Source organism: Dipteris shenzhenensis, chromosome 18, assembly GCF_047967505.1.
Source record: "Dipteris shenzhenensis isolate YYH24624 ecotype China chromosome 18, Dip_SZ_1.0, whole genome shotgun sequence".
Taxonomy (NCBI): Eukaryota; Viridiplantae; Streptophyta; class Polypodiopsida; order Gleicheniales; family Dipteridaceae; genus Dipteris; species Dipteris shenzhenensis.
This window is the reverse complement of record NC_141613.1, coordinates 1996676-2017609: the sequence shown is the minus strand read 5'-3', so window position 1 is coordinate 2017609 and position 20934 is coordinate 1996676. Positions and strand designations below refer to the sequence as shown.

The following is a 20934-nucleotide window of genomic DNA, read 5'->3' as shown; positions in this document are numbered from 1 at the left end:
TGATTCCCAGGGTTGTACAGTCCTATTAAAACAAATGTATTGACAAGATGAAGCTGCATTAAAATATACATTGTAACTTTGAGATTTGTCCCTATTGTTGAAGATTAGTCTATGAATTTAAAGCTATCATAATAAATAACAACTTTTGGACCAAAACCTTATAACGTATAATGGTTGTTGGTGTGATGACAAGCGGATACCATTTTACTCACAAATGCCCTAAGACCAAAAAACTACTGTGGTCACATGGTAATGCAAAGCCTTGGCTTGATATCTTGATCTTGGAAGGCTATTTTGGACTAGAACCTTATAATGTATCATGATTGTTGGTGGGATGTCAATTTGACTCACATATGACCTGGTAACAAGTAATTGTTGGTCACATGGAAACTCAAAGCCTTGCATTGATACCTAGATCTTTTTCTTTTTCTATATGAGAAAATTTTGTGTAGATATCATAGGTTAGTTACTTTTTTCCATTCTATCCTCATTTCTTTGTTTCATTACACGTTTTGATGTAGCCTAGTTTGTTCTCATTGGAGAGCAAGACCTATCAACAACTAAGATAATTATTGTTGGCTCTTTGAAACTGGACATTCATTGACAGTATTTTTCCACCTTGAGGTCTGACTGATAACCCTTTCCCAACTTGATCTAGGTGTGTGCTTGGTTGTAAAGGAAGATGTTCTCTCTTGCAATCCTAAGGTTGCTTTGCCAAGCTTCCTAACTCTCTTGTAGTGTACAAAAAGATGCCAATAGAAACACTAAAGTAGTCGAGGTTTCTGCTATGTGGGCAAACCATATGAGAATATGTGAATGAAGACTTGAGTGGTATAGTGTGCAAAATGCAGAAAGTAACAATCCAAATATGCAAAACATAGTCTTATTAATTAAAGATGTTGGTTTGTATTACAAACAACCCATAACCACCACAGAATCAACACTCCAAAATCACACACTCACTCTTGCTCATGTTGGCGTAAGACAGAAGACTTTATGAGCAACAATAGCTATGACTCAATCCTACTAGCCTATGCACAATAAGACTAGAACTAATATGAGAAAGATCTTGTTACAACTCGCATTCAATCCATATATACTAAGACTCTCAACTTGGACTTTAGCAGCAGTCAAGCTAAACTACCTTCTAAGGTTGTCCTTGCAAAATAGCTAAATTCCTCTTGTCAATTGGTCTATTGATGCCTTCTAAGCTTGTCCTCGCAAATCAGCTAAATTCCTCTTGTCAATTGGTCTATTAATGCTTCAAAACTTTTGCCTTTATAAGAAAGGAAAGCAAGCGCGGCGGAGTGAGAAAATAAGTGAAATGTAGGTTTAAAAACTAGCCCGCACGACTAAAAGTGCATCTACACTGTGTTTTAGACACACCTATAGACGCATTTCACAGTACAGATGCGCCTATAGACACGTTGCCATCTTGTTCACAATGCTCTTGCTTTTTGTTATCTGTTTTAAAGTACACTGTCAAAACAACTAGATTAGAACACAATGAAAGCCCTGCATCACATCATGAATATGTACTACTTGGTTCAAATTCCATGGACAACTTTATATTTTATAAGTTTCCATTTACAATATGAAACGCAAAAGATTACAACTCGAATGCAAATTCTACATTATATGTCCAAAGACAACATCAAAATACACATCTTTCAAAGGCTTTCATCATCTACAAAGGTTGGTTGCCCCATATCCTCCACCAAGCTTGATTTTAAAATTGAGATTGTCTCCTCCACTTTGGTGGAGGATGCTAAGCTTGGAGAATGAAAAGCCAAGGTTGGTTTTAAAAATAATCTTTGCTTGTCATCCTCTAGTCTCCACCAAGGTGGAGCTTGGTTTTAAGACTAAGATTGGCTTTTCATCCTCAAAACCAAGCTTGGTGAGGATGAAAAGCCAAGCTTGGTCTTGAAACCAAGCTTGGTGCTCCTCCCTTGTCGAGTCAAAAGATGACAAGCGAATTACACTTGTAAAACCAAGGTTGAATTTCTTTACTAAGGTGTAGGCAACAATCTTAGTTGTAAAACCAAGCTTGGCTTTTCATCCTACAAACCAAGCTTGGTGAAAACACATCCAAGCTCAATTTTAAAACCAGGATTATAAGCTACAATCAATTTTTACGCCATGAATGTTTTTTAATTTGCAACCCAAATTGGTTTTAAAATCAAGCTTAACATGGCATGCTCCACCAAGCCGAGATCAGTTTTAGAATTGAGATTAGTTGCTCCACCTTGGTGGAGGATACAAAAAGCTAAGCTTGGAGAATAAAAGGCCAAGATTCGTCTCAAAACTGAGCTTGGTAGAGGATGAGAGGATAAGCTAGGATGAAAGGTTAAGATCAATATTGAAATAATCTTAGCCTTTCTTTCATCCTCAATGGTTGGTTTGGATGTCCCTAACCTTCCTATCAAACAAAGATTTCAATAAGGAGGTGGAAAAGAAGCTATAAGGAGCCACGACCCAAAGGAAGATTCCTTCATAGTGAAGGGCAACTACATTGTCGTGTACCATCAAATTGTAGCAAAGATATCCAAGCCTCTACTACTAGAGGATGAGGAACATCCAAGCAATTCAAAGTGTGATGCTTGTTTCTTGACAGAGCATGGTTACTAGACAATGGTACGTGAACAACAGGGCATCAAATGATTTCTTCATATTCCTGTCAACATCATGTGCATAAACAAATCTTAGGATGGCTTGGGTCCTACTCTACGGCTTCCATTTCTTCTCCAACTCTATCTCATCAGCTCAACTCAGGTCATTGGACATGTGTGTGCCCAAAGACCTAGTGGCAAAGGCAATTAAGGCTCCAAAAATGAAGGCATCATTTGGGCCCAGTTGATGACAACCAACATCAGAGACAAAAAAACCCTCCACATCGACTCCTATTCAAGAAGCAACAACATAACTGATACCCGAAGAAGTAGCGATTGTAGAAACGGAGGAAAGACAAGTGTAAAAGCAACCATAGGCAACAAATGCAATGGATAAGCAACCCATCCACAAAGCCAAACAAGGAGAAGAAAGCACAAGTCCACATGACAATCACCTACAACCAGATATTTGGATCCCCAACAATAATGAAGATGGGTTGCCAACCTTTCCACATATTAATCTGAGCATGGCCACGATGGAGGACCTTTGGTAATATAACAAGTTTCCATTAGATGTTTCGGCATGCTGTGAATATTGTTTCCCATGTGGTGAAGAACTTCTGGCCTCTGTGGTATCAAAGTTTCTATTGGAAACCACATGGGTCGCGCTACAAGAATTGGAGGCCAAGTAGAGACTAACAAAATCCAAACAAGTCAATAAAAGGAAGAAGCATCAACAAGAAAGTTGGGATGTGACAAGCAAAGAAAACATAGAGTTAAAGGCAAGAAGAGTAGTGGAGGCTCAAGCAAATCTAGGAGCTAACGGAGTACCCATCTCCAAGAACAAACTCAAGAAAGTGCAAGCAAGATTCATGAATAGAGCCTCTAAAATCTTTGACAAAATCCATGTAAGGGATGAATTTCAAACAATTAAAGAAGACGAAGCTGCAAGAGCCAATAAAAATCCCCCCCAAAAGGAGCCTGACGAACCTGATTGACAGCTGCAATAGCAAATAAAGCAAGATTCCTTAGCCTTGCATAGAAAAGGATGTCTTGTGATGAGACTTTGGGTGTTGTTACCATAATGATTTTTAATTCTTTGTCAACTTTCAATGATGCCCAAAAGAAATGCATTTACAAAGTAGTCATTAGGGGAATTTTGAGCTAAAAAAGAACCTAAAATGGATTAATTCTTTTAGGTGAAGAGGTCATGGTAAGGAAGGATTTTCACGTTTCATAAGGGCATTACTACGTTCTTGGCAACTCAGTTGGCAATTTGAAGGGCTCGAATGCATTCCAATTGCGTGTAATAATGCACCCTTATGGCCATTGGATCTCTCACGGTGATTCTATGGTGTGCATTGCATAGCTTTTGGGAACCCTTGGATGACTGCATGATCCAATGATGGAGGACAATCATTTGATTTGGTCCATTGTATGAGAAAGTCACCATAGGATGGGAGATTGATCTAATGGGCCACGATTTGCATCGAATGTAGACCGTTGATCGCGAGCAGCGGATCTTAAGAGCTCACATTTTTCATTGCGAGTGCGCCAAGTGTCTAATGGTTGGGGCTTGCCTGCCCCCCAGTCTACCTCGCCGATTAGGTCTAGATAGGATCAATGGCCCAAAGCCAATCACCATTGCACACAGGCACTGCCAAATACTCAAGTGGGTGCACATTAATGTTCCAAGCGCCGTCAAATATAAGAAAACATTTAGATTCTATCAAAGAATCTAAAATTACGAATCTTTGTTAACAAGCAAAATGAATATTACGCGGCGGCTATTATTCCGACGGTACAATTAAACTCATGTCATCTTATGCTGGTAATCAATTTCATTCACTTTGTATTGAGAGACAGACTGTATGTCTTCTTCCAAAAAGTGGTTGAATTAGACAAATGTTACTTGTTAAGACTCTTATGTCGCTTGGATTAGGAAATCAGCTTTGTCATCTTCCAAACACATTTTCTTTAAAGAAAAAAGCATGTTTTTTTTAATAATTGGTTTTTGAATCTGGGCAAAAAGAGAGTGACTCTTAATATTGTACTTTCTGAACATAGTTTGTAGTGACAAAAATAAAAATTGTGACCTTTTTGTAAAGCCCCATGACAATTCCAATACTAATGTAGAGTTGCATGCTCTTTCTAATAATTTATCATATCCTGGTTCTTCTGCTGCAAGAGTCCCATCGTTTTATTAAGAGATGCACAAACTTCTTTTGTGGGTTTCCACTTCTATTATTCCATGGATCCATGTCCCAAATAGCAAACTTTAGCCAATAAGTAGCATGCATCCTTCCTCTTTAGTTCAGAAAAATGCCCCATAAACTCTACATAAAATTCCATCACAAGCTCGCTTTTGGCAAAGCATTCAATTGCTGGGTATCTCCTCTGACTTTCACTGTGACAAAGCTTGACACGAGAATGCTTTTCTGTTTGATTGCTATGTCAACTTTTATTTTCTCAGAAAGAGGAGTTTGAATCTCGCCTTTGCCCAATTGAATGATATTATGAAAATTAATTTACAATATGGCTTCCATTTTGAGGAAAAGTGCAGGCTGCACTTCGTCCAAGAAAGCATCCTTTCTTCTGAAGAGGTCAGAAAGATTGCTGTCATGTCTGAATTATGTACAAATGAACAAGTTAACCGTTACTTCTATGTAAAAGACACTCACTTTGCATCAAACACCCACTATGATCTGTATAGCCAGCAATGCTTGCAGTTTGTAATTGATTCTGGAGTGCAGCTAGCTCTCGAACACGAGCTAAAATGGGAGCTGGAATCATAGCAGAGATGCTCTTTTTACGATTCTCTGCCTGCAAATTCAGATCATGCACATAATTTTTTGCTTATAAAGCTGATGTGAGGGGACCAGTGGAAAGGTCTAAGCTTCCAGATGAGGGTGCATGAAAAAACCTTTACCCTGTTCTCCCAGAAAAATGATTCATTGCAACCACAAGGTTTTCTTATGTTTTTCTTGAACCATTAATATAATATTGGTCAAAGCAACAAGCTGTCTAAAGTATAATGGCCAACATTCAGATATGAAACTGGCCACATTCAGAATTCCCACACCTCAATTCTCTCATGCCTACCAGATGGTGAAAGTATGATGTATTTGTGTGTACATGTATAGGGGTACACACACACTCTTTTGAGTTTAGTTATACTCTTGCCCCGCCCCCACGCACCCCCACCCCCCAAAAAAAAAAGCAAACAAAAACACAAACACTAAGATGAACACTAAATCAAATGTAACACTATAGATCCAAATGTAAATCTGATCAGAGGAGGGAGAGACAAAGGCCAGCAAGACAAACCTGCTTATTTGTTTGTGCTTGGACACAACTGGCTCTTAATAGGTTTCGCCACTTGTCCTGCAAATCTTGAAATTAAAAGCATACACATATAAAATGCTACTTTCTTAGATTCATGAAAATGCATTTTGTAAGCCTTCATTAGTACCTTTAGATCTACTGCTGTCCGATGGCCAGCTGCAGAGAAAGCTGATTTCTTGATGTCAGCCCATTTCCCCCCCCCACATTGAGCTACACCTTCTACTAAGGTTAAGACCTCATTCAAAGTCCATGGTCGATGATGCTTTCGCCTTGTCCCACCATTTGCTGTGGGAACCCTTGCAATGTTCTCCTCAAAGTCATCAAAGGAATTCTCCTCAACACTGATTCTGTCAGAGGAGACATCATCAAGAACTTGGATTCTAGAAGTGTTGGCCTGAGAAACCGAAGGCAGACATGTAAGACATAATCTCATTACATTACAAAAGAAAAAACTAGATCCCATTCATAAATATATAATGATGAACTCAAGTCTCCATAGATGTAAACAAGTTGCATAGCAATAATGAGAAATCCCATGATGCTTTGACCTTTCCTTATTGCATGTCTGGAAAAAACCCACCCTTCAAGAAGGGAACAACACAAGCCCTTAACAGAATTAAAGTTTTTTGCCTGCATACATGTCACGTCCCAATACAAGTGTGGCATGACCTCTGATGGATCGGATGACAAGTCTTTTGAGAGATCATAAGATGGCTTGCTGTAAACCAACTGTTCAAATTGTGGTACATATCGGATTGATTTTATGTATGAAACCATGATGTGGTTTATGGCTTCGGGTTGCGGATTACAGCGTCAAATTCCAAGTCAAAGACAAGGATTCATCAAGGTAATTGATGAGGGGTGCAAGGGGACTAGGGGTTTCCTAAGATTCCCTTTGTGGGGATATGCATTTGCTATGGGAAATTGCCTAGAGGTGAGTAATGAGCATTAGCACTTAATTGTAGTCCCTATAGAGATCGCAAGGGTGCACTATGGAGAAAGTTACAAGGGATTGAGACTTGGCAACATCCTATGTACGAGTAGGAGTCTAGGGTCAAGGGCACATAGGAGTGAGGCCAATATCTTGAAGGGAAAAGTATGGCTTTTTCCACCAATTGCTTGTCCTCTGGAGAAAGGGAGATCCGAATGGATGAGGGTGTCTAGGGCGCTGCCATGACAGTCCCTCTAGCTAAACCAAAAGTTCACCTTCTGGATCATTGTGCCCTTTGTCAAACAAGAACCAGCATCTCCTAGTAACAGGGAAGAAGGGAAAGGAGTAAAGAAGCAGCAGATTTGATAGGTACTTTGTAGTGCTATCTTCCATAAGTTGAAAACAAAATTGAATATGCAGATAAACGTTGGAAGATATGCTTCATGCATATGTACATAAATGGCAGACTAGGAAGAGCATCTTTCAATTTTGAAGTTTGCCTATAGTAGTCCAAATCATTCAACGACCGTTTGCGTTAATGTATGGTTTTCAGCCTAGAGAACCATAGTTTGTAAGGCTTGAAAGAAAAACTCGCCAACTTCTCATTGCCTAAGAAGTTATTGAAATACGAGACAAAACAAGCTTTTTTCCTTGCATATAATTTCGATATAAAGGTGTTGTAGCTTCCTTAAAAGCCTTCATGTCAGCTCCAGCACCCCATAGGAACAAGCTAGTCATGACTGGCCAAGCTGATACACGATAGTTACACAGCCCACATACTACTAAATGGAATGCAAAATGGCCATGGAATTGATCTCTGAACTGTGGTTAGTTTATTCAGCTTTACAAGATCTATGACATGTGTCATTTCTAGAACAAGAGGACTGCAATCCCAGCTTTGTACCCTTCTTTCACTTCTTGCTTTCTCAATAAGAGATTAACAGACGTGTACAAATTTAGTGATTCTTTGAGATAAAATAATGGAAACTTTTCCTCTCGGATCCATGGGTATAGCTTGTACAACAACAGGCTGAATAGTTTGATCAGTTCTAGTTTGTTTAAAACAGAAATCATGCTGCACGGTGAAAGAATCTAATGTGAAATAGGCATGTTAGATGTTAGGTTTTCAAGCCATGATTGATATGTACCTCAAGGAAGGACAAAGTCTCATAACTAAGTGTGAAACCCCATCTCTTTCACCACATTTAGAGAGCACAGGTGTTCCATTTCGTCCCAATGTTCTCAAATATGGCATCATGTTTGCTTTGGTTTAAGATCCAATTCAACAAGGACAAGCATGAACGGGTATCATCTAAATAATAGTTAAACAAACATAGACAAGACTAGAAAGTACAAAAATTTTCATAACTTACTTCGGAAATCTGAGTGTCATGTAAATATTGACTATCCTCATTTTTTCTCCTTTTGACACGGGGTTGAGGCATAGTAGCCTCAGAAGGCTCTGAAAAGCCATGTGGAGTATATTCCATCATCCTTTCTCCAGGACAACTGCAAAGCATCTCAGAACCCGACTTCAAAGACCTGCTTCCTTGAGTTGTGTCTCTCATGCCCGCTGCATTTGTGGCCCCGTAGCTACTAAATTCCAACTCATTGTCACAATCTTCAATGTATTTTCTATTTGGCTTGCGCAGTCTTTTTCCATGCACTTGATTGCTATTTGGTGAATCAGCCAATTCCACACTACCGGATTCAAATTTACCAACAGGCTCCAGTCTCGGAACATGCCACAGATTTGATGTGTTGACAGGCCCTGTATGGTCTAAACATGCTTCAAACGGCTTAAAATCTTGAACAGATTGCTGTCCACCAAGGCTAGCATTCGCAAATCCATTCGATTGTTTAGTTCTATCAGCAGCCTCAAATGGATCTTGTGTACATGTCATCTTTCCTTTTATCAAAATGCCACCAAAAGATGGCAAATGCTCTTCAGTCATAGATTCTCTGTCAAGTGTGTCCACCTTTGGAGGTCCTTGTGATGAACCTCCTTTATTATTATCCAAAAGTGAATCACTCCTATTGTGTTCATCAGAACTTTTTAAGCCTCTGTATATTTGCCGCTTTAGCCAATGCTTATCTTTTACAGATGTCTCTTTGCCAAATGTATTATGAAAAGCTTCCTGCAACTCTCTTATCGTTAAAGCTTCCAGAGCTATGTGGTTTTCAGAAACTGAGTTTTTGATGTTGTAGGGTGCACTAAGGGAAGGTATTTCTTTTGCTTTAAAGTTTGCACTAACTTTACCAGATTTTTTCTCAGGAACTCTGGGGACATTGGAATTTTTCCCACTGGGAATGAACAGTTGAGATGGCTGCCCTTCCAACTGGCTTATCTCAGGTTCAAAATCTCCAGATTGAGAAACATACCCATGTGGAGACAAAATTCTTTCATCAGACTTGCTGATCATGGTGGGACTGAAGTATTTTGGATTCGGGCGGCGTTGTCTCTTGAATACCCCAGTGTTGTTAGAGGTTTGCTTAATCTCTTTTTGGCATCCCGTTTGCAACGTTAAAGGCCTCCTTTGCTCTTCTTCAATTTTCTCCAGCATCAAATCCAGAAACTGCAAAATTTATCCATTTAAACAATTAGCTTACAAGTCACTTGCATCATGCCACATACATTCAGAACAAGAAGTTTCAGCTGCAGAGATCCTCTAAGAATGTCAATACAATTGTGGCAATACATAGATCAAACCTGCAATTTAAGTTGCAGCTTTGTCCTTTCAACCTCCAATTCCACTTGGACAGCTGCACATTGGCAGAGGAAAGTTCAGCGCATAGAAAACATAGATAAATTCTTTACATTGAGATCCGCTTTGAATGAGAGTGGCACAAACACAGACTAGGAGCTCTTATACATCCAACTGTCAAGGTTTTGTAACAATGTTGGAGCTGATACCATAACTTATTAGGCCTGAGGTGCAAGGTCACGGTGTGACAATGGTGCACAAGTAGCGACTCTATTGGGTGATAAAATGCTATACTTGTGTGTATTGTACAGTCAAATTCGATCTTGGAGCAACGGAACAGCTTCCACTGACATGGAGCAGTGAAACTTTTTACTCTGTTTTTGGGCAACACATCACAAGTGCATTCCTAGTCATTGTCTGAGACTCACAAGTATCTTTACTTTGGCAATGAATGGGTTGCATTCTCATTTATCTTTGTCATAATGCCATGAGTTTCAGATACCTTTGGTTCCCTAAATTTAGGACACGCTAAGTCGCACCGTCAAATCCAGTCAAGAAAACAACAAATTGCCTCTAGGGCAACATTGTAACAACATTTCTCCCAAGGTAGGATCACAACTCCATATTTAATAAGAACTCTTGCAAGCGTAACAAGGAAAAAAACTGAAATTAAAGCAGCAAAACCCTATACTAGTCAAAGGCATTGTTGAGTCCTTCACCAGTGGCTCATCAAAACGCACTCACAATTCAAACATAACAGATAAAGGTCATGACATGGGATTCGAGCATGTCATCCATAAGCACTTCATAGCTGCCAATGCAGATTTCCAAGTTCGTACCATTTTGCGGCAATAGCCAGTAGGCTCCTTGAGCACTGGCTTCTCTCAGCTTATGAATATTGGTACTTCAGATTGTCATATAAACAACGATGATCAGCTCCACACTTTCATCAAGGATTTAATTTCCCATCTTGTGCATCAATGTCATGAAATATAATCATTCTAGTCAAGCAGATGCCATTCAATATTATGAATGAATAAGTAGCCCATCTCCAAGACTCAGCTCAACATGGATCTACCTAGCAACAATACAATGCAGACAGTTCTCCTTCTCCAAAGACGGTCAGAGCTCACAATGATGTCAACTTTACAATCAATAGTCGCGCTAACAATGGAAATTTTTCGAGGTTTTAGAGAGGCAACAACAATCACACAGACAATCCAATCACCTTTTCAGCCACATCTGACTAAGGGATCTTCGTGACGATCCAAGTCCATGTCATACCATAAGGGCTCTTCTACAAGGTCTTCCCAATCTAACAAATCAAGCAGATTGTGCACCATCTGTTCAACACATGACAACTAAACGAAATGTCCAAAGCGGTCTGAGAACCACAACAAACTCCAATATTAAACCTTCGATTTACCAAGACAATCAAGACCTAAGCTGGAATTGTAATATAAAGAAGAAAGCACGAATTCACTCCCAATTTCATCCACACAAGTACTGAAGAACTCCATGCCTCTATTCATGGCACTCTTGTATCTATCCTTATCAATAGTGTTTGCACTCCTTATCTTCAGAGACAGGTATGGGGTTTTGGCCCGATTCATCTCCTACCCAGACCAGCGATGTTTGGCAGGTTTCATTCATAAGGCACTTAGACACCGCGAGAATATGCTTCGAGCACGGAGACAGAAGCATACTTTTTCCTTGGCTGATCCCTCTCACAACTCTATCACGGAGTTTTCCAGCCATCACATGGACACCCACGGGACAAGGCCTCGACATGACCGTGACCCAGAGCCTGTGACCCGACAGCTCAGATAGAGGGTTGACACACAGATCACACTTGGGGACATCCCCTCCATGTTTAGAATCGGGTCCCACCCGACGGGGGTCACAGTAGCCCTAGTTAGAAGTAGAGCTATGACCAGGAGACATGCTAGGGCTGCACCTTTGAGTGGCCGACAACACTCTTTCGCTGATTTCATGCCCCCATTGACTCATCCACCCTGATGTCTTGATGGTGATGATGATGATGATGAGATAGTTGACTACCAACATGACATGACTATGTTGTACTTAGGATTTAGTACTGATATTTTGCATTTTTTGCATTTGCATTGGTGTGGATGCTCGTTTAGTAGCTCCACCACCACAGCTCATTTGTACCAGGTTTTTCACAGTCTCATAGACCCATCGGTCTTCCGAAGACTTTAATAAACTTTCTTTCTTCTTCTTTCTCATAATGTTGTAGCAAGATCCTAAGTTAAATGCCTACACCTAGAAACTTCTCAAGGATTCAAACTGGCCAATGGGTCTACCTTTCATTGCAACAGCAAGATACCATATTTGTCATTCCAGCAACAATAATATATGGATAAATTTGTCTTTGATGTCATGCTCTCATCCCAATAGGACGTCATACTTGAACAACAATGGCGATACTACTATGACCCTATGATCAGCCTTCAAAATCATTATGTACAGTTTGTATACAGCAAACTAAGTGGTAGATTTGGGGGGTAGTAAAGACAAACCATTGATGCCTATGGTCTCTGCTCTACAAGAGAAGAACTAGATACTGTACTAAGTTTAAAAATACCACTGCTACTACACTTATTAGTGTCTAATCTTTGGAATAAGGTTGTAAGGAGGAAGGCGCTAGAACCACGTGCTACGTGAGTGGTATATTAAATATTAAAAGGGAACCCAAGGTGACATTGGTCATCTTCATCTAGCCACACCTCTTTAAAGTTCATGTATACTTCTTCTTTTTAATAATATACACCTCCATTCCCATGACTCTATTTTCCTCTCCTCTTTCCTTATCTTATCCCCTTTCCAATGACCCCAATTACCTCATTGCCAACCCTCTCTCATAATGTTCCATCCATGGCTCCTCATCCCCTTCCATTCTCTCCTTCCTCTCCATTGCGCTACGTATATCCCATCACCATGAGCCACAAGACTAGAGCAAGTGACCATTGTTGCAAGACTTTGTGCCCCATCATTCAACACTCATCAAAGGCCTTCAATGCCCATCTACGGGAGAGGGAGAGAAGAAGAGGGATGAAGCGGCGACATGGGAGGACTAAAATGCAAAGAAGAGAAGAGGATGTGAGAGTGGCAACATGAGTAGAGGGAAAATAGGAAGGAGGAGGGGGGAAAAGGGGAAGGCTATGAAAATCAATAAGAGGTGAGTGTGGAGAATAAAAGAGGAGGAGGAGGCGTGATGGTATTGACAAAAAGGGGAGAGAGTCATGGAAAATATGGGGATATATTAGAATACAAGAATGAGCATGTCGCATCAAGCAACAACCCCCTCTTTTTATAACCAAGAGGAGGGGGATCTCCCCATAAATGCATCCTCCCACATGCATGGTGTGGGTGGAGACCTTCTCCCATGTGGGCTTGGCAGTGCGCATCCTCAATAGCATGCGACAATTTCTTCCCCTCAAAATCAAACCTTCTTATCCTTAGTCTAAGAGGCCTCATGGCTCTATCTCAATATTATATTTGCCTAGGAGGACTTATGGAGGCTGCTTTGCCACCTCATCCTACTTTTTCTTCTAGAAATATTATTTCTTGGACTATGCATCACCACACCACATGGGACTAGCCCACATCGATGAGAAAGTCTAAGATGCCCTGCCACCTCGACCAATTAAATACAATATGTCCCCTTGGCCTTGGCCATATGCCACCTAATGTTTCATGGGACCGTCTAGGTGGAGGGGTGGCACTTGGAGATTCCATACCATATCACCATACTATATTATTTGTTCCATGGACTATGTACAACACACCTATTGGTCCTCTTACTTGGAAGGGTGGCACATGGACATGCCGTGCCACCTCAACCTTGGGCCCTTGCCACTCCATATTATATTCTACTAATACCACACACATATATTCACTTCTACTTATTACATTTACAATGGAATTTTTTTTAGCGGTAATAGATTCCCCCCCCCCAAGCATGGAATGCGCAGCATGTCCAAGCTTGGGTCACAACCGAGCAAAGAAAGGCTTGAGATGCCTTTTGTTGAACACTTTCCTCCTGTGCGTCCCCTGCAGCTCATGAACCTCCACTAATCCATTGTTGTATTCCGTGATGACCTGGTATGGTCTAGACTACTTCGGAAGAAACTTTTTGTCCATTTGGTGGTCCAATCTACTATCAAAGCACAACACCATGTCTCCTTTTGCAAAATGACGCTCCCACCCCTTGCGGTCCGCGGATCTTGGCATCCAAGTGGGCTTTCTGTCGATTCTTCCGGATCTTTGCATGATGCAAAGCATGCCGCCGCGTCTCATCCAATTTTTCAAGTTGAACCAACCTAGCTTCAACTTGTTCATCTTTTGACATCTTTTGTTTCCGTGCCAACCTTAGTGCCGGTACTTCTATCTTTAGTGGCAGAACTGCTTGGATACCATATACTAATTCAAATGGGGTGTGTCCAGTGGATGTCTTGAGAGTAATATTGTATGCCCAAACTGCCTTAGCAACTTTTTGATCCCACTGGCCCCGATGTTTGTTCGCCATTTTTCCTATGGATGTGCACAAAAGACTATTGACCTGCTCCACTTGACTTGGATTGTGGATAATAAATGCTGGAAGATTGGCGAAATGGGGATCCATTTGCCAATCGAAGTGAAAAGGCCGACTCCAACACTATTAAAGCTCCGTCCGTGAAACTACTGCCCAAGACTCCCTGAAACGGGCGTAGGAAGGAGGAGAAAAGGAGAGGGTAGACTTCACTGCTTCATTCAAGAATGGACTCCCATGATCGGACACAATCTCCATAGTTGTCCCAAAACACGTACATATGCGCTCAAAGATGAAATTTGAGACTACCATACCATTTGTTGCTGAGAGAGCTACAGCTTCGGCCCACTTAGTGACATATTGTGTAGCCACCAAAAGGTACTTTTTCTTGCGGGCTGTCATTGGTAGAGGGCCCACAAAATCAATACCCCATTTCTGAAATGGATGAATGGACATCACAAGATGATGTTGTCCAGGCCGTAAATCCTTCTTACCAAAGAATTGGTAGGGCTCGCAGGTCTTGCAATACATAACTACATCTTTGAACATAGTTAGCCAGTAATATCCTGCATGTAGAATCTTCTTGGTGGTGTAATCTGCTGCATAGTGTCCACCACAAAAACCATCTTAGTATTTTTGCAACACTTTGGGTACTTCTTCTACATCAATAGCTCTTATTAATACACCATCCATGCCTTGGCGATACAACACCCCATCAAAGAGTGTATAGCGCCTACTATTTCTATAGATCTTCTTCTGCTCATAACTGGTATAGTCATGCGGAAAACAGAAGGTAGCCAGAAACTTATACATACTTCCATACCATGGATCATCTGCTTCCATGGCTGCTACAAGGTTCACTTTAGGACTTTCTTCCAAGTCAATTAAGGCGTTTTTCAAATTAGAACAACCCCCTTTTACAATTTTGAAGGTAAAATCATACTCTTAAAGAATTGCTAACCACTTAGCCAACCAACCAAGGGGATTAGGCGACTGTAAAACTTGCTTTTCAAGACCAAATGGCCTGAAATAATGACAAAAGCTCTATAAGCTACATAATGCTTGAACTTTTCAATGCAAAACACCAAGGATAGAGCATGCTTGTCGGCATTAAAATAGCACTGCTCTGTTTCAAGCATGCGAACCGAATGGGATACATGAATCGGTCTTCCCCTTGCTGGAGAAGAATCTCTGCCAAAGTGTGCTCTCCAAACCCTGGGTTGATATTAAAGATCTTGGACCAATCGAGGTTGCGGAGAATAGGCTCAGATGCAAGAGCCTCCTTGATTTGCACAAACCTTTGGTCACATTCTTCACTCCAAGAAAAATTAACACCATCTTTTATTGGGCCTAACCTTCAGAACTTCTGTGCCATAGGCTTAGCATCCGGCTTCAGTTCTATCCTATGTTCTATGGCAGTCACATGGTGCACATGATGGTAACTTGTGGCGAAGAGGTCAATAAAATCTTTAAACATTTCTAGGAGTTCATCCTTTTCACTAGAAGTAAGACCAGAAGAAAGCATAGACTCTAGCTGTTGGGGTGTGGCAGTTACCTTCTTTGTTGGTAGTGGAGTAGAAGACACTTCCATCATATAGATTTCTTCTTCGGAGACCTCTCCCCCCCCATCTGAATCTTAAAGAGACTCAGATACTGTGGATGAGGCAATGTCACTTCCCAGTTCTTCTTCTTCTTCTGGTTCTGCCGCACCAGGCTGAACCGGGATCTTCTCCTTTGAAGTTTTAAAAGACATGTGTCCGTTTTCCAGTAGTTGACTGCATCACTCTTCCTGAGCCATGGTCGCCCAAGTATGGCTGGATAACTTCTTCTCGTATCTTCTATGTCGACCACATAGAAATTGATGGCGGTGGTCAGCCCATTGACTATGATGGGCAAATCCTCAATGACCCCTATGGTAGCGAGTCGTCTTCCACCTGCTACCTTGATCCGAGTAGAGGAACACCTAGTGCATTTCAGATTTAACTTTTTCATGATGCGGGGCACCATGATGTTGCATGCGGCACCACCATCAACGCACACATTCTTGGTGCGGCAATTATCTACAATGACATCCACAGTGTGTGGGTGTCGATCGACATCTTCTGATATAGACAAAATCTCCCGCTCCTTTTCCTTCCTCTTGGACCTCCTTGTAGAAAGCCCTTGCTGCAATTCACGCCTCACCTTAGGGGTTAATGCTATGAGTTGTGGGAGTGTGATATTCAAAGACCGATTGGCAATTCAGGGGCTTGGCTCCGAACAGAGCTGTTGCTCCTCCTCGACTCCCTAGCTGCCTCCCTCTCCTCCCCTCCCTGCCTCACCTCTCCCTCCTCCCTCAGCCTCTCCTTCCCTCCCTCCCTCGGCCCCTTCCCCCGCTCCCTCAGCCCCTTCCCCCGCCCTCTACCCCCGCCCTTTCCCCCCGCTCTCTCAGCCCTCTCCCCCGCCTCTCTCAGCCCTCTCCCCTGCCCTCTACCTCCGTCCCCTCAGCCCTCTCCCCCGCCCTCTACCCCCGTTCCCTTAGCCCTCTCCCCTGCCTTCCCCCCCCCCCCCCTCTTCCAGCCCCTACTCTCGCCCCTTCTCTCCACCACCCCAGCCCCTACCCCCCGCCCCCTACCTCCGCCTCTAAACTCCGTCCCCTCAGCCCCTACTTCCTCCCCCCTCCCCGTCCCCCTCCCTTCCCCCTCCTCTCTCCTCTCCTCTCCCACCCCTTCAGCCCCTCTGCCTCTCCCCTCCCCTCCTCCTTCATCCCCTCCCCCCTTCTATTCCTAAGCGTTTTTTCAGCCGGACGGAGCTCATTAGTGTTCGAGTCGACCTTTCCACCCTAATTGACAATGGCTCTGCCTTCAGCCAATCCTCGCCCGCTTCCTCCGGCCGCGAAAACCATTACCTTTTCAAAAGACGAGTTGCAGCAGCTCAAAAAAGACACAGAGCAGGAGAGCTGGACATCTCTCTTTGCTCGCATCCATGGGTCCCACCCTTCCAGGTTACAACTAGGGACTAGATGCTCGCCGCTTTACCTGGAGACCTCACGGGGCACCTCACAAATGTTCGTCTGCTTGGGCGAGGTTTCTTCCAGATTGTCTTTGACTCCTCGAAGATAGCAGGTACAGTGCTTTAGGCTAGCCCATTAGCACTGAGCTCCGAGAGAAATTTTTTGACCCTTTTTTCATTGGGGTTTGATCCTATCGAGGAGGACAGCCGGACAATGTCACTTTTCATCAGATTTCCTGGCCTTCCTCAGGTGTACCATCGACTTCTACATTCCATTGGAGCTGCCTTTGGGGTGGTTACTGAGATCCCCCCTCTTCCTGAGATGCCTTCTTCAGCAGCACAGGCAGTCAGGTCCAATGGGGTACTGCGTGTTAGGGTCATTGTCTCTGACCCTAACATCTCGGATGACCACATTATGCTTCAGCATCCAAATGGCTCCTTCTTCAGATAGAGAGTCGAGATTGCAGGGAGACAAGATTAGTGTAGGATTTGCAGGACCCTTGGGCACTTTGCCAGAGATTGCCCAAGGAAAAAGAAAATACCAAAAAGATCCACAAGTGCGCCTCATAGCTTCACCCGACCTGGACCTTCTTCATGACCAGTTCCTGCCGCCTCATGCGTTGCTAGACCTTCGACTTTACAGCCAGGACCATCAGCCTCTCGTCCTGGTACTTCTATAGCGTAGAAAGGACAGTCAACACGTCCTGCTTCGGTCGTCCCCCGTTGGGTGTCTGTCAGAGTTGGTGAGCCAGTACCTCAGGCTACCACTGACAGGGTCACGGATCCGTCTCTTCAGGTAGGAGACATCCCTGTCCTGGTTCCATATGCAGATGAGACTGCTCCTGACCCTGTTCAGATGTAGGAGCGCTCATCTAGGGAGAACCTTTCTGTAGAGGCCCGTGCTTTACTTGAGGAGAATGACAGAATTGTGGCTGAGGTCATGCAGATGTTGCCACGTCTGCCTACACTTGACAGAGGTAAGGGGGTTATTGGTTCCACTCCTCCTTCCGCACGGCTCCTTCGCACTCCTGCGCCAGAGGTACTTCACAGGAATTCATTTTCAGTTCTGGCAGACTTGGCTGAGTTTGAGGCAGAGGAGGAGTTTGTACCCTCCATGCTTGGGGAGCATATCTTCCAGGACAGAGTTTCCCCCTCAGCAGGGAGGGGTTCCCTCCTCTTGATAGGAGGAATTTTTCGCAGGAGAGGGCTTTCTCCGCTACTAGGTCGGGTAGGATCTTCCATCCGGCTTCCTTCTCTCGCAGATGAGGATTGTCAGTTGGAACGTTCAGGGCTTCGGGGGTGTACCTCATTGCCGCCGCAGGCAACTAATTCGTAACCAACTTCATCTAGGTGTTACTGGGGGTCCCATGGACATCCCGATGATTCAGGAACACAAATTGAATGCTAGGGATTGTCGGGTAAGCTTCTTTCAGGCCACACTTTTTGGTCACCCGCCTTGGGCACCAGGGGAGGTAGTTGCATTTCTGTTTCTTCTTCTATACTTCCCTTGGTGATTGGACACGGGATCATAGTCCCTTCCAGAGCTCAGTGGATTATACTTTTGATTGATGGGCATAAGGTTGATCTCTTAAAACTTCATGCAACCAATTCTAGAGGGGATGTGTTCTTTTTTGGAAGAAACTGCTCTCTTGGTCACTTATTGCAGATGCTTGGATTATAGGGGGCGATTTCAACATGGTTGAAATTCCCTCAAACAAAAAGGGTGGTAGGGAAGGTGACCTTCACTCCCTAGAGAGAGCAGCGTGGGATGCCTTCCTTTTTCAGTACAACAATAGAGATGCTTGGCATGATGATGCTTTTCACACTCAGCCACATTCTCTCCTGTTTTCTTAATCGAACAGGAGATTGCAGATGCCTAAACATGCACGGATTGACAGATTTTATGTGGATGATTGGGCTCTTGACAAAGGTGGTACTATTTACATTGCACCTGGGGTGTCCACTTCGGATCATTTTCTAGTGATTTTGATGGTCTCAGATCCCCATGTGAGGCGCCGCTCTGCCAGTGTCAAGATTCCAGATTCTTTCTATGCAAAAGAGGGCCTTACAGAGAAAGTGTTGAGGACTTGAGTATCTCATTTGCAAGATGGTCAGCTTTCTCCTTTAGACTTAGCCACAGCCCTCTCTGATATCAGTGACTTTTATCATTCAGTTGCTCGTATCAGAATGGGTGAGATCCTTAGGTGTGAGATAGGTATTCGCCGGCAGTTGGCTGCCCTCCAGAGGGAGAGATGCTTGGATTTAGGAGCGCCTTGCTGCAACAAGGGCTCAGCAGCAATCACTTTTAGATTAGAGAGAAGAGTATGCCTTTCACGCCAAAGAGTCATTTTTGACACAGAAGGGATGTAGGGTCAACAAGCAGTTCTTCTCTACTCTTGGCCCCAGACATAGTAGGGAGAGGGTCTCACAGCTTGTTGACTCAGGCGGAGTTCTTCAGACACATCCAGAGGCTGTCTTGCAAGTTGCCACTGATTTCTATGCCTTCCTTCTTACAGCAGATCCAGACACTCAGGCCACAGATGATGCTAGAGTGGTTATTTGGCGACACTTACCTGGGTTGGTGACACAGGATATGACTGTTTCACTTGATGCACCCTTCACCAATATAGAGTTCAGGACTACTCTCTCTACCCTTCACAAGGGCAAGTGTCCTGGTTCAGATGGACTTACCCCCTTATTTTTTATTACTTTTTGGGATCAGATTAGGGATCATATTACCTCAGCCCTGTAGGGTGTATGGGACTCGGTTGAGATGCTAGACTCACTTACGGAGGGCCTCATTCATTGATTCTAAAAGGGGGTTGCAGAAATTTAGTGTCTCAGTGGAGACCGATTACCTTGCTAGGTACCTTGTACAAAATCCTAGCTAAAGCTATCAGCCGTCGTCTGCAGCCCTTTCTACCAAATCTTATCCATGATACGCAGATGGGTTTTGTGCATGGTAGGAGCATCTTTGATAACATCTTCTCATTTTGGGAGGCATCGGAGTGGGCCATACATAATGGCCACAGGCTGGCCATTCTACTCTTGGACTTTGAGAAAGCTTATGACAGGGTAGATTGGGGCTTTCTCGAGGGCACACTTACTCGCTTTGGCTTCTCAGATGCATGGATCAAAGGGGTGTCAGCCCTCTACAGATCAGCCCACAGCCAGGTTCTTATTGGTGGAGTCAGGGGAGACAGTAGGTTTGAGATTACCAAGTCAGTCCGTCAGGGTTGCTAGCCCCCTTTTTATTCCTTTTTGTGGCTGAGGCTATGAGCTATTACATTAGAGCTCAAGCTGGAATTGTAGGGCTCAGGCTTCCTCTGAGGCAGGAGGATGAGCTCTTAGACAGTGAGTTGGCAGATGACACGGCTGTATTTTTGGATGCCATTCCACAGACACTGAATTCATTCAAGACAACATTGGATTTGTCTTGCATTGCGGCAGGTGCACACATTAATTGAAACAAATCCAATGGCTTTTGGATCAGTGATGAGGACACTCCAGTCTAGGGGATTGACATAGGGTTCAATTGGATTCAGAGGGGAGTCTCCGTCAGATATCTGGGATGCCAGTTGGGTTGGGCATCTCTTCAGCACACAGCAGTTCACTCCCGTGTTGGAGAGTCTCAGGAGGAAACTCATCTTTTGGAGTCCAGCTAGACTTGACCTTGCATCCAGAGTTGTGGTTGTGAACCAGGTATTGTTGTCCACTGCTTGGTTTGTTTGCTCATGTTAGTGCAGATGTAGAGATTGTATCGCTCAGGTCATGAGACCTATCAGGAACTTCCTATGG

General features: G+C 43.2%; 1 protein-coding gene across 6 annotated transcripts in view; it reads right to left on the bottom strand.

The window, feature by feature from the left end:
• Positions 1–4827: 4827 nt before the first annotated feature.
• The window catches only part of LOC147890693 (uncharacterized), a 74821-nt gene continuing 58714 nt past the window's right edge, over positions 4828–20934 (bottom strand). For 3 of the 6 annotated variants that reach the window (XM_087389340.1, XM_087389342.1, XM_087389341.1), the window contains 5 exons: positions 9596–9648; positions 8259–9461; positions 6082–6348; positions 5937–5993; positions 4828–5432 (listed from right to left, as the gene is read on the bottom strand). In XM_087389340.1, coding sequence (XP_087245466.1) covers positions 5259–5432; positions 5937–5993; positions 6082–6348; positions 8259–9461; positions 9596–9648 — 1754 coding nt within the window. In that variant the 3' untranslated portion in view covers positions 4828–5258. Of the gene's footprint in view, positions 5540–5936; positions 6002–6081; positions 6349–8258; positions 9462–9595; positions 9649–20934 lie in introns of all 6 variants that reach the window. The other 3 variants (XM_087389345.1, XM_087389343.1, XM_087389344.1) reach the window with 3 other exon arrangements.